This window comes from Coffea eugenioides, chromosome 1 (assembly GCF_003713205.1).
Source record: "Coffea eugenioides isolate CCC68of chromosome 1, Ceug_1.0, whole genome shotgun sequence".
NCBI lineage: Eukaryota > Viridiplantae > Streptophyta > Magnoliopsida > Gentianales > Rubiaceae > Coffea > Coffea eugenioides.
In genome coordinates this window covers 18,732,801-18,745,781 of record NC_040035.1, presented here as the reverse complement: position 1 = coordinate 18,745,781, position 12,981 = coordinate 18,732,801, and the positions used below count along the sequence as shown (strand labels likewise).

General features: G+C 34.9%; 1 protein-coding gene across 1 annotated transcript; it reads left to right on the top strand.

Moving 5' to 3' along the window:
- Positions 1-3,501: 3,501 nt before the first annotated feature.
- Positions 3,502-7,149, top strand: LOC113768726 (RHOMBOID-like protein 8). Its single transcript, XM_027313188.1, has 6 exons — positions 3,502-3,926; positions 5,182-5,345; positions 5,469-5,632; positions 5,708-5,973; positions 6,065-6,191; positions 6,826-7,149. The coding sequence occupies exons 1-6, from the start codon at positions 3,502-3,504 to the stop codon at positions 6,952-6,954; spliced, it is 1,275 nt and encodes a 424-aa protein (XP_027168989.1). The 3' UTR covers positions 6,955-7,149.
- Positions 7,150-12,981: the final 5,832 nt, after the last annotated feature.

Below are 12,981 nucleotides of genomic sequence, written 5' to 3'. Positions count from 1 at the left end.
GGACGTCCGATGCCTCCAAAGCTTTACGTCCGAAGTGTCGCAATATTTGTCGGACGTCTGATGCTCTGATGATGTGCGTCCGATCGAGGTCAGTGAGTTTAGAAGGAATGACTTAATATTTTCGGACGTCCGAGGGTGGAGGTCTTCATGCGTCCGAAGTTACGCAATGGTTGTCAGACGTCCGATCCAGTCTTCTTGTGCGTCCGACAACAGTTTCAGTATCTTTTGTGCTTAATTTTTGAACCTGTTTTGCTCCATTTCTGAAAAGGTCTGTTGAAAGAATATTAGTAACATCCATTTGTTTTGTAATCATCAAAAGCTATGGACTGAGATTAACACAATAAGAACCACAAATCTAAACAAAATAAAGTTGCACTAAAGTAGCAAGGAAGATTGTGGTGGAGAGTTTTTGGAGAGAAAAGCCTTGGTTCTTCACTTTCTTCAAGGGATTTGAAGGTACTAAGTTGGAAAACTTCCTTTCTCTTTCTTATCTTGCAATTTATGGGGAAGATGACTTGAAATTGGAAAATATATGGATGATAACCTAGATTGGTGAAGATTGGTGAAATTTCAGCCTAGGGTTTTACTTTTTCAGCCTTGTTTTATATTTTTCATCCATGATATGATGGTATCTAGCTTTGTTATGGACTTGTATAAAGATTTGTAGCGTTATTTTGACTTTTTAGCTTTCAAATAGGAATTTCCAACTTTAGTTCTAAAATTTCAGCTTTATTAGAGAATTTTCCAACTTTGATATATGGTGTTTATATGCTAGAAATAAGCCTAAATTAGATGGTTTTGTGGCCTAGTATAAAAACCGATTTTACCTTATAACTTGTGGCATTGATTTGAGCTGATTTGACGTGAAACTTGGCTTGGAAAATAGGAGGAAAAGTTAAGGAAAATTGGGGAAGTGCTGCCCATTTTTCTTCTTGTGGAGTAAGTAAGTGAAAGTGGAAGTAGGGGTGTGACTTGTGATCGATTTGGACTTAGTTTACTTAGAGATGCTTAAGTTGACCTTGTGGGTGACTTATAAGCTGAAATTTTGCCAAAAGTGTACATTTTTCAAAGACAAAGTAACGGCCACTTTAAAAAGATTTTCTAGTTGCTTACACCAAATTACGAACTTAAAAGTTTTAATCGCTTCTTTATCGAAACCAAAAGAGCAAGCACATATTTTTAGGGTTTATTAAGTATTATGATTACTACTTAAATGTGTTCTATTTACTTGATTTTCTTTAAACCAAGGTCATATATTTTGAAACTCTAATTGATTACAAGTGGTTACACGATATTTTATCGTACATTTTGACTCTAGCCAGGGGCTGAACGTAAGCTTGGCTTTGAAAAGCAGTAAACCATTGGTGAGTGATTCAAATTGCATGACCGAACTTGATACTGGAATGCAATGCTTTGTAAGTGTGATTGGATAATACTTGACTTGTTTAATTGGGTAAGGGTGTTCTTTATCACACTTGCCCTAATGTGACTTATTATTGTCCATTGGTTGCAATTGGTTTGATATAAATGTGCGTGACTTGATTATTGTCTGGGATCCCAACCCTATTGGTTAGTTAGTCGAATCGAACCAGTAAGGGTTTGGTCGAGGTGACTAGCGAACCATAGGTACTATTTATTGTTTATTATGAAATCCACTGGATTCAGTATACTCGAGTATTACCACCACAGTTAATATTGGAGTCCGGCCTCGATAGGGGGTTTGATTGGTGGATGGTGATTGGAATTAAGTGGTGCTCTACTGGACTGATTGCACTACTTTGAAAGTTGACAGAGTGTTAACTATTTCCTGACAAGCTATGGCCTATGGCCGAGTTAGTTTGCAAGAGCGACTGTATCCTTATACTTGGAAATGTTGAATATCTACTCAATTTGCTACTTGGAGTGTTATTGCTAACTTTTATGAATTTTTATGCACGCTACTTTGATATTTCAAGTTTTATATAATAGCCAACTTGCTACTTGGTTTTGCAAGATGTTTTGGAAGTTTACTGAGTTTTGACTCACCCCATTAGTTTTGTTTTCCTTACAGGAGGTGCGAGCATAGGTGTGAGATTGGGACAAATTGGTGTCGTCTAGTTTTTGACTTTTGTGATTGTACTCGCATTAGTGCTCGATTAGGGTCTGAAGCTCAACTAGTACTTGAACCTTTTGTCATATTTGGGAATGTATGAATGTTTGAGACAGACATGAGTATAAATGTACATTCCAAGTTTAGGAACTGTTGTTTCATTTACGTTTGAAATTATAATTTGTTTTCTTGAAGATGAGAGTGAGTGAGTCCTGGCGAGAGTTGGACAGACGGTCCGCTAAACCATAGGGTACGTCCCAGGGAGAGGTGGGATCGTCACAAATCCTACAACAACAAAATCCATAAAATAATTCCTTTTCGTTCATTCATCAGACTCTATTAACAGTTTATAGTTAACAAATTTAGCATCCTTATCTATAAAAACCTTATGAGTGGTGTGGACAACACCTACCATGCACTGCATGGTGAAAATTGCCTAGTTTACCTCTAATTCATAACATGCACAGAATACCATTACTTTTCCTTTTAGACTCTTGTCGTTATAAGTAAGCACTTTCTTCTTTCCTTTTTCTTAAAAAAAAAATTATTTCCATTCTTATTTTGTTAGTTAACTCTTCTTAAACTCACATAGTATCAAATTTATAATTTTTCTTCAAACTTCTATCTTCTATATCTCTATTTGTTGCCTTTTTTTTTTTTTAATCTTCACTCCTTTTATATGCAAGAACTAGGATTATATCTTGTCTAAAAAATGATATCGAGGGTTGAATTGAAGAAAGTAAGGGATTGAAGAGAAGTGAAATAAGAGGAAATCGAAATCTAAAAAGCTGCATAACTATACTGGAACAAAACTTTAAGTAGATGAAAAAGGTTCAAACAGATGTGGATTATTGCGGCAACGGTTAGGAAAACAAATTCCTTTGTGATATTAATTGTGTCTTAACATCTATTTATCAAAAGTTTGCAATACAACCAACTCCTTCACGCAAATGTACTAGGTCACACAAATGCACTAAGTTTTTGAAAATTAATAAAGCACTCAATAATTGCATTAAACTATTGCACAATCTGCTCAACCAATTCAACAATCAAAAAACTTAAATGATTGAATTGCCATTCTATGAAGCATATGAAATTTGTGAAAAGTTACCCAAAACTGTTTAATCCACATGACCAAAACTATACCACAGTCCACAATGCATACACACCGAAGCAATTGATAGCAGGCTACATCGTTCGTGCCCCATATCCGACGGCTTTTGAACTTCACTTTCAAGCTACCCGCCTAAACCCCAAACAGCGACGATGTGAAATACGCATAACCCGAGAAGTTGAAACCGTTTCCTCTCAGGCAATTCCCACCGCCATTGATTTTCCCATTTACAGAAATCCCAATGATTTTCATCCATAACCCACCTGTACTACCCAACTAAAAGCTCTCAAAAACAACTATGGCTTCAGTAACCAAAGATCAAATCTCCATAGATATCAAACCGCCATTGTCATCAGCGGCATTAGCCCCCCTTCCTCCGCCGCCCCCGCCGCCACCACCTCCACCGCCACCGCCGCAGCTGGAGGAGCACAAGAATATGGAGCAGCAGCAGCCCGGATTTTGGGTAGATTTAACAGCGGAAGAGTTGCCTAAAGAACAGAGTGAAAGAGTGCCCTTTCCACTCTTCAGACACATCAGGCAAGGGAGAGAGAACACTTGGGTGATTTCTCTTATTGTGATTCTCCACTTCATTGTCTTTGTGGCCACCATTTCTGTCAATAACTGTAGGCACGTGTCTCACCATCGATGCGCTTTCCAGTTTCTTGGAAGATTCTCCTTTCAGCCCCTCTCTGAGAACCCTTTTCTTGGCCCTTCCGCCTCTACGTGAGTCTCTGATAATAAATCTTTTCTGAACTTGTTTATTTTTTCAATCTTAACGTGGTAATTTTTATTAAGGGTTTCTTGATTGACTGCTTCTCTTTTTTCTTTTTCTTTTTTTTTTTTATTTCAGAGTTTCGCGCTGCTCTGTTTTTCTTTAAAGACCTTTGCTAGCTGATATCTTTTGTTATTTCGATGGTAAAAGTTTCATTTGAATCAAGTATCTAATTGTTGTTATCAATCAGGCCTTTGTCTAGAGAAAACAGGACCATTGTTGGCCATGAATGGTTGAACTGATTGTTAATGGAAATTGTCCACTTGTTATGATATTCCATTTGCGTGAAATTTCTAAATTAATCTGAAATATTAACTAAAATGATGTTAATTATGGGTTTGGGAAAACGGGGTTAGTGTCTGATTGCTATAATAGGATCAGTTTCTAACAGCAATTGGTCCCATTTACTGCATAAGGACTACTTTCTGAGTACTTCACCTTTTTCCTCTCTTTTTTTTCCCAATTCTATTCTTTTTCTCTTTTTTTTTGGTCATTGCCTGTTTAATTTTTGAAGTTTTACATCTGTTGTTGCTGGACTAATCACAACTAAATTTGTCTGTATAGTTGTATGCTGCATTGAATTTAGGGTGTATTTGCGGTAGTTCCATGCTTTCTTTTTTTTAACTGCTGCCTGTGCTTGTTCTGAAGATAGCTGAATTATCCGTTTTGGCATAGAAGAATGTTCTGTTGGTCATAATTCAGCAATATTGTTTGAAAGAAATCTTTTGGTAGCTTACTATGACAAATATTAGACATATGAATTGATTCATTGGAGAATAGGTATGACAGAGTATTCCTGGTAAGAGGAGTTTAACAATCTTTTTTGTCTTCTTCTTGAGAATGTAAATGAAATCATGGAAGAGGTAGTTCATTTTGTTTCATGCCTACTTATTTGTGATTCAAGATCAAATTCTGGCCTGTTGTCTGGCTGTATTTGAGCTTCTGCCATATGTTTGCCATAGTTTGGTGTCTGCAGAGTTAAATTGTGCTTGATCCTTTGTTTTTGTTTCATCTTCTTTTGTCAGTAAAGTTTGTTTTTACCTGTCAAACACATTTTTCAGTTCATGCTTTAACCTTGTGGAGTTTGTCTCATTCAAAGTTTAATTTAAAGAACAAGGATAAGCACGCAGATTTCTCCCTGTTGAATATGTGTTTCTGTTGTGATCCTCTATTGCTGAATGGTTTTATGTGTTCCTCCTGGTGTAGACTGAATAAAATGGGGGCTCTTCAAGAGACTCTTCTAACAGAACGTCATCAATTATGGCGTCTTTTTACAAGCCCATGGCTGCATGCAGGAGTTTTCCATCTTATTGTGAACCTCTTTAGTGTCATCTATGTTGGAGTTCATTTAGTGCAAGAATTTGGACCAGGTAAGATTTTATTGCTGTTGATTTGCATGGATTGGTTCCTGCATGAATTCATCTGGGAGAAGTTTAATGTATGCCTTATTGTTTGTTTATTTATTTATTTAAGTTTTTTTTTTCTTTTGCTAGTGAGGGTTGGAAGTATCTATCTGATCTCAGCTGTAACTGGTAGTTTGCTTGGTGCTCTTTTTATCCAACATAGACCTTCAGTTACTTCCTCTGGAGCACTATTTGGGCTCCTTGGAATGATGTTATCTGGGCTTATGAGAAACTGGAAAGTTTATACCAAAAAGGTCTCCTATTTTCCTGATTCTCACATTAATGTTCACCTTCAACTATACTTCTAATGACTCATGTGGTTAATGCAGCTTGCAGCTCTTCTGGCACTCTCTGTTATCATCTCTATTAATCTACTCCTTGGGCTTATTCCATACGTTGACAACTTTGCTAATTTTGGAGGATTCTTATCTGGGTTTCTTGTTGGCTTTGTGCTTCTTTTCAAACCTCTAGTTGGGAAAGCAGCTCATAACAAAGCTGGTTTATTTGAATTTGATGTTAAACAAGCTGTTAGAGTGAGGAACAAATTGGACAAGCCTCTTCTGAGAATCATTGCTCTAGTTTTCTTTAGCATTTTGTAAGTTTTCCTTTCTCTTTTTTGTTTGTCATTTTAGTAGATTATGCTTAGTGGCTCTGAACTTATGGTCCGACATGAGTTTGGCATTCAGAGTTGCAGGACTTACCATTGGAGTTCTTCACGGCATGGATGCAAACCAATACTGTAGGCCGTGCCAATATTTAGATTGTGTTCCTTCCAAATGGTGGAGCTGCAGCAACAGACCAATGCATTGTGAGGTACATAATGTGGTCAAAACTTGATAGTTTATTTCTAAAACCTGAAGTTTAACCTGTTTCATTCTTATCTATTTGTTTCAACGATATAGCAGTTTTGTCAATTTTAGCTTCTGAATTCCGCAAAATAGAGGATAAAAAGCAATGTCAGATGTCTGCAATTCTGTTTAGTTCTTCTTGCGAGTTCCAAACTTTGGGTTTCTGTCTTGCACGTTCTCATTTCTAGCATTGAGTAGGAGAAATATCCAGCAGCTTCACTACTGAAGTGAAATTCTGTGTTTTTTCATTTTCTGCATAATTTTCGGATTCTATAATTTTGTGCAATAGCAGCAATTTTTCCAACGTTAGCTTCTGAATTGCTTAAAAAGGTGGATAAAAGCAGTGTCAGATCTCCTCCATTCTCTTTAGTTAGTTCTCCTTATCAGTTCAAAACTTGGGTTTTCTGTCTTGCGTGCTCTTATTTCCAGCATTAGCTTGAGAGCTTTTTAGCAGCCTTCTACTGGAAGTGAAATTTCAGATTTTTTTTTTTTACCCTCCGCTTTGCACGAAATTTTTATTCTAAATACACCCTTACTTTGTGAAAGTGGCTGAGGAAACACTTGAAGATTGAATCAAATTGTTATGTGTTCAATTGCAGATGCAGAGCATAGTAAGCACAGAGCAACTCACAATCACCTGTTCAAGAAATGGCAATTTCAGAATTTTCCCATCCATCGAATTCTCAGAAGAAAGGCTGCAGGATCTTTGCTATCTTATATGCTCTTAGATAATTGTCCAAGTTGCTTAGAAACAAAAATCAAGACTAAAAGAATGAAACCTTACAAAACTGATAGAGGCCAAAAGATTGTAGCATTCTATTGTGCGTAACCCAGATGTTGCGGGCCCTGCGGCTGTAAAGTACTGTATGTACAGTCCTATCCATAAGGATGAACATCTGCTAATTCAGTGACCTGTACATGAATCTGAGACTGATAATTGTCCCAATTCGTTTTGCAATCTGCAATTGACTCTATCTCCCTGCCCATTTGATGGACGTGTTCCTCCGCTAACATGCAACGTGGTGATGGACGTGTACATAGAATTATGAAGAATACCGCAGCATAATTCTTCCAAAGAGGAAATCCAAAATGATTCTTTTCGTGCTTTCCACCTATCTTTTCTGGTTAGTGTTATTTTCAAAATTAGTTTTAAAAAATCAACTACGAAATCTATCCATATATGCAGAATTAGTTTAAAAATAGGTTGTAACTTGCACTTGAAAGTTTTGGTTTTAATTGGTTTTAAGTTTGTGTATTTTTTTGGCTAAATTATCTTTTTCCTTCCTGTGGTTCGATGCTTTATCATATCACCCTCTTATTGTTTAAAAACTGATATATAACCTGCTTATGATTTGGGTTAAAGTGTCACCATTAGTTTTTCTGTTAAAACTAATAATCAATAGCAAAAAGTTAGGCCATGTTTGATAACTCGATTCAGCACTTAAATTTAATGGATTCAGATTTTAATATGTTTAAACGCGTTTGATAATAAAAAACTGAACATCTGAATTAATTAAATAATACTGAATTTTTTAGGCAAAACTTGCTTCAAAAAATAAGTGCTAAACTATTCACTTATCACTGAATTGGATATACACTCAAATGTATTAGATTTAATATTTAACAATTCAATAATTTAATAGATTTCATATTTCAGTTTTTATATTTTAGTTTTATCAAACGCTTCCTTAATCTCAAGCTAATAAATTAACAAATTCACCCTTTCACTATTTTTTTTCCTTTTTTTCCTTTTCCCTTTTCTTTTTCTATTTCTCTTTTTTCTTTGGGGAAGGGGGGAGGAGAGGAGAGATGATTTTGCAAACCTATACTTTAGCCTAGAAAATATTAATTTTCTCCAAATACAAAAGAGATGGAAGTAAAATAAAAAAAATAAATAATAAACAAAAAAGATGGAAGGGAAATATAAAACAAATAAATAAGAAACCAAAAATACCAAATCTTTTTTGACTATAAATATCATTATAGGGTTTTAAACCAAAACTTTAATGGAATTACCTAGTTTTTAATTATTTACTTTTTTAGTTCAATTTCTTTTTTTCTATATTTGGAGGAAAATGAAAAATGTAATGAAGGGGTAAATTTGTCAATTTGTTAGTCTAACTCTCACTTTTTACTATAGGCTGCTAGTTTTAATAAAAAAAACTAACGGTAACACTTTAAATCAAATTATAAAAGAGTTATATATAGATTTTCAAATTATACGAAGGTTACGTAGCAGAGCACCGAACTACGGAAGCGTAAAAGGTAATTTACGCTTTTTTTTCCTTCCCATTCTCGATGCAGTCTTTTGTCCATCATTGGTTGCTTCTTAGTTTTGTACAACTACAAAAGAATTTGTATTTGTAGAGCAAACAACACTAGCAAATGGTGGAGTTTGGAGAGTTTTACAGAGTGGTATCAGCGAGCGGCACATCATGACCAAGAAAAAAAAAGGGGAGTTTGGTATAGGAACAGTACTGGTGGTCCCCTATGGGCTCATTAGTACGTGGGTGTTTTCTGTCAATTTGGAGGCCCTATAAGTATTACTCCAATAGCTGCTGTTTGAGTAGATCATTTGTGTATTTGTTGGTTGCCTATAATACCCTGATTATGAAATGGTGTTTGACAATAAGGATACGGGGCAGGGACCGTCCCTGAGCGGTCCTCTCACAAAAGGAAATGAGAGGACTGCAACAGGCCACGTATAATGGGAGCAACAACAAAGGAAAACGACGTTGTTTTAGTAAGTGAGTAGGATAAAAAATAAAAAAACATTTGAGGGGCTAACGGGCTCCGTTAAAATGCCTCAGCTGTCCGTTCCAAAAATTCCCGCTCAAATTAATGAGGCACGACTCTTCATCTGAAATCTTCAAATGAAATAGAATTTTGGTCTCCCTCCAAAAACATATCTTGTGAACATTCATTCATTCACAATTCCAGAGTATCAGCAAAATGATATCCCTACCCCAAATTGGGAAGTTTCAGATGAGAGGTTTTTGGAGAAAGTGTTGCAGAAATATAGTGTCATCAATCAGAAGTATAGTGTTGCAGAAGTAACTGTTGCGGGACAAAAATTTTCCATAAAGGCTGCAAAAAGACGGAAGTTGGTGAGATCTGAAGCAGAGATAGACTCGATCGAATTGGACTAAATCCCAAAGGTAAGAATATTGCAAACTCATTGCACTATTTGGCTTGTTTTGCGACAGAAGGGGGATGAATTTACTTGCATGATTTTGTTTGTACAACTCGTTTAAGACAGTGTGACATGAATAATGAAATTGGAATTCTAGCGAAAACTCCTAAACAAGGAAATCATACGGGTAGCATAAATTATATACATTGAGAGCCAACTTAAAGAACGTATGCACAGGGAACTTATGCATGCCAAGTGTTTGTAAATTTGACTCAATAGACGAATTAAATGACTTAGAATGTTTATAGGTATATAAAATAACAGGGAGAGTGTAAAGTGTGAAGGTAATTGTTACTTCCTTTTTTTTTTTATTCTTGTTGCAGAATAGCAGTGACACCGTATAGTTTAAATTGTATTACCGACTGTGTATGGACGCTTACATCACAGTATACAAAGATAAAAGTTAAGTAAAGTGAGTTATACAAATGAAATAGGGAGTACAACACTGCAATGCCTGACTCACAATGCGTACATTTATGACTATAAACCGTAACTGTCATCTAACAACATGTATATTATCGAAAACCTATTGTGCACAACTGTGACACTATATGACCATCACTCACATATATGATTTTGTCATAGGTCTCAGCATCCGGAAAGTCTAACTAAACAAGGATTAGGATGGGTTGACAACATCAAGAAGGTATACTTGTTGCAAGGTATCCCATAACATGATTACAATGATATTTGCCTACTCGTAATTGCTTTTAAAGTATGGTGTAACTTGTTGCACGGTATAAATTTTACTACTTGTAATTGCTTTTAAAGTATGGCGAAACTTTTGAAAACTTGTAAGATTTTGCCTAGACAAGGTATGTGATGTACACCGTGTTTAATGGAACGTATAGCATGTTAGTTATTAATAACATTTATATCAGATATTTTTACTAGATGGTTATTTGTTCCAATCGTCTATGAAATTGACAATTAGTGCCTATGAGAGTGCATTAAATTAGATAGATAGTTTACTTCAATGAATGGCCAGTACATACATACTTAGTAAATGTACAATCTGATTGAAATAAGGTACACCATGTAACCGACCAAATACAATGTGTAAAAATTATTGAATATGCGGTTAGTTGTCCATATGCATATTGCAATTAGCCGTTGCAGCTACAACTTGTACTGATTTTTAGTAAATGTTTTTTACTTGTATGAGTAGTATTGATTTGTCTGTAAACACCTTATACAATGTGATGTATAAATATAATTAGTTTACGAAAATGTACATCATCTTAGGTATTAGTTATTTAAATGTGTATATCTATACAAGATAGTACAATGGTATGCATACCTTTGGAAATGTTATTGGTGTTTCGACCAACTTGGGCATCTCCTTACAAGCTGCAGTAGATGTGTAATATTACTTGTATGAGTAATACTAATTTGCCTATAAGCACCTTATACTAGGTGATCTATGAGGTACAATCAGTTTATAAAAATGTACATCATGTTAAGTATTAGTTACTTGACTGTGTATATCTGTGAAAGGTACTGCAATGGTATCTATAACTTTGAAATGGTTATTGGCCTAGATAAGGTGTGTGATGTACACCATATTTATCAGAATGTACAATATGTTATTCATCAATACAATGCATAGAAATTGTTAAACATGCAGTTATTTGTTCACATGCATATTGTAATTAGTCATCACAGCAATATGCACAGTGCAATGGTATGCATACATTTGGAATGGTTATTGATGCTTTGACCCACTTGTGCATCTCCTTGCAGGCTGCAGTGGGTGTGTAATTTTATTTATGTAAATAATACTAATTTGCCTATAAACACCTTACACAGGGTGATTTATGAGGTACAATGAGTTTACAAAAATGTACATTATGTTAGATGTTAGTTACTTCAATGCGTATATCTATAAAAGGTAGTGCAATTGTATACATAAATTTGAAGCAGTTATTTAGCCATTTAATCAATTTGTACATCTCCCTATAGTAGATGTGTAATTTTACTTGTATGAGTAGTCTTTGTTTGTCTGTGAGTATCTTACACAAGGTGATCTACGAAGTACAATCAGTTTATAAAAATGTACATTATGTTAGGTGTTAGTTACTTGACTATATATATATATAAAAGAAAGATTAGATATAACGCAGAAAAAAGTAGTTACGTGAGTTGGAATGTATTCTACAAACTTTGGTATAGTTGATATTAAAATTTCTCTGTTGAGTGTACACGTTGTTAGTGGATATGGAATAGTGCTATATGTTATGTACGCTTACATGGTCATAAATTTACAGAAGTTAGTCCATCGTTTAAATTTGTAATTGGTTGTTAGCCCTTACACACTATCACATGCATACACATAATGTAAGAATGAATTTAATATATAGTTGTTAATTGGTTACATAGAGTTCATATAGGCATACAAATGGGAGTTTGATTAGCTATACTCTGTATATAATTGTTAACACATTATATCGTATTCACCTTATTTTGCAGCATGTCATGGGCAAAGATAGCGTCTTTTGACAAATCAATGGATATCAATCAATACTGGTGAAGCAAAGACATTAGGTATGTTTAGCCCATTTTACGATATGTTTAAGGAAATAAAGATTTTTATTTCATAAATTAGTGAAAATTAGTTACATTTGGGGTGTGTTTGTTTGAATGTAAAATGTTTTCCTGAAAATATTTTTCAAATTTTCCCGTGTTTGGTAATCATTTTATCTTGGAAAAAGATTTACGCGGGGAATATATTTTACTTCACTTGGTGGAAAATAACTTCCTCTTTTGACTTACTGAAGTTATTTTCCTTCATTAAAATGAGCGGCTCTTGCACTTCACAATAGAGCTCCCTACTCCCACATTCTAACAAAAACAAACAAAGGCTTTGCGGCTAAAGATACAGAGAGTGAGCAATGGAGATTGGAGAGACTGAGAAATCACCAACAATATGATCATTTCTGATGGCAGCCATCTCCAACTCTGGCAAGGTGCCTTGGGTGAGATTCTTATTTAGGGCTTTGTCTTGAATATCTTTTATTTTTTTCCAAAAAAATCTGATAAAATCGGTTGTTCCAGTCTAGGATTCTATCGATTTTTTTTTTTTTAATTTTGATGCTATAGTTCTTGAGAATTGTGGCACTAGTTTCACGGAGGAATTTGGATTTTTTTTTGAAAGATGCTTCTTTTGTCTTTAGTTTTAAGTTTTCTTTTTCTATAATTATATGAAGCTCTAGGAATTCTGGTAAAATTTATTGCTCCGCTCCCTTTTTCTGACGATTCTTATTGAGGTAAGGGCTTGAGCTTGCACGATTGTTTTTGTATCAATTGATTGATAGATTAAGAAACTTTAGTAGTTTTTGGTAAATTATCAATCAATTGGTGTCCTTAGAGTTTGATTTTGTCTTTCTATTGAGAAATTTGTTGTTAAATGTATATGGTTGTTATTGATTTCTCTGACCGATAAAATACTGAATGTTGGGATTTCTTGTCTAGAGAATTTAAATTTTAGGATTTATGTTTTGAGATTGGGGTAAAGGTTAAGTTGTTAAGACGTTCGCAAGGTGAGGTTCTCTAGTATCTTAAA

Bases quoted from the DNA above. Each gene is read 5' to 3' on its own strand.
- LOC113768726 (XM_027313188.1), top strand. From the start codon at position 3,502: ATGGCTTCAGTAACCAAAGATCAAATCTCCATAGATATCAAACCGCCA. The intron at 5,633-5,707 runs GTCTCCTATTTT...TGGTTAATGCAG, and splicing joins GGAAAGTTTATACCAAAAAG to CTTGCAGCTCTTCTGGCACT. The intron at 5,974-6,064 runs GTAAGTTTTCCT...TTTGGCATTCAG, and splicing joins CTAGTTTTCTTTAGCATTTT to AGTTGCAGGACTTACCATTG.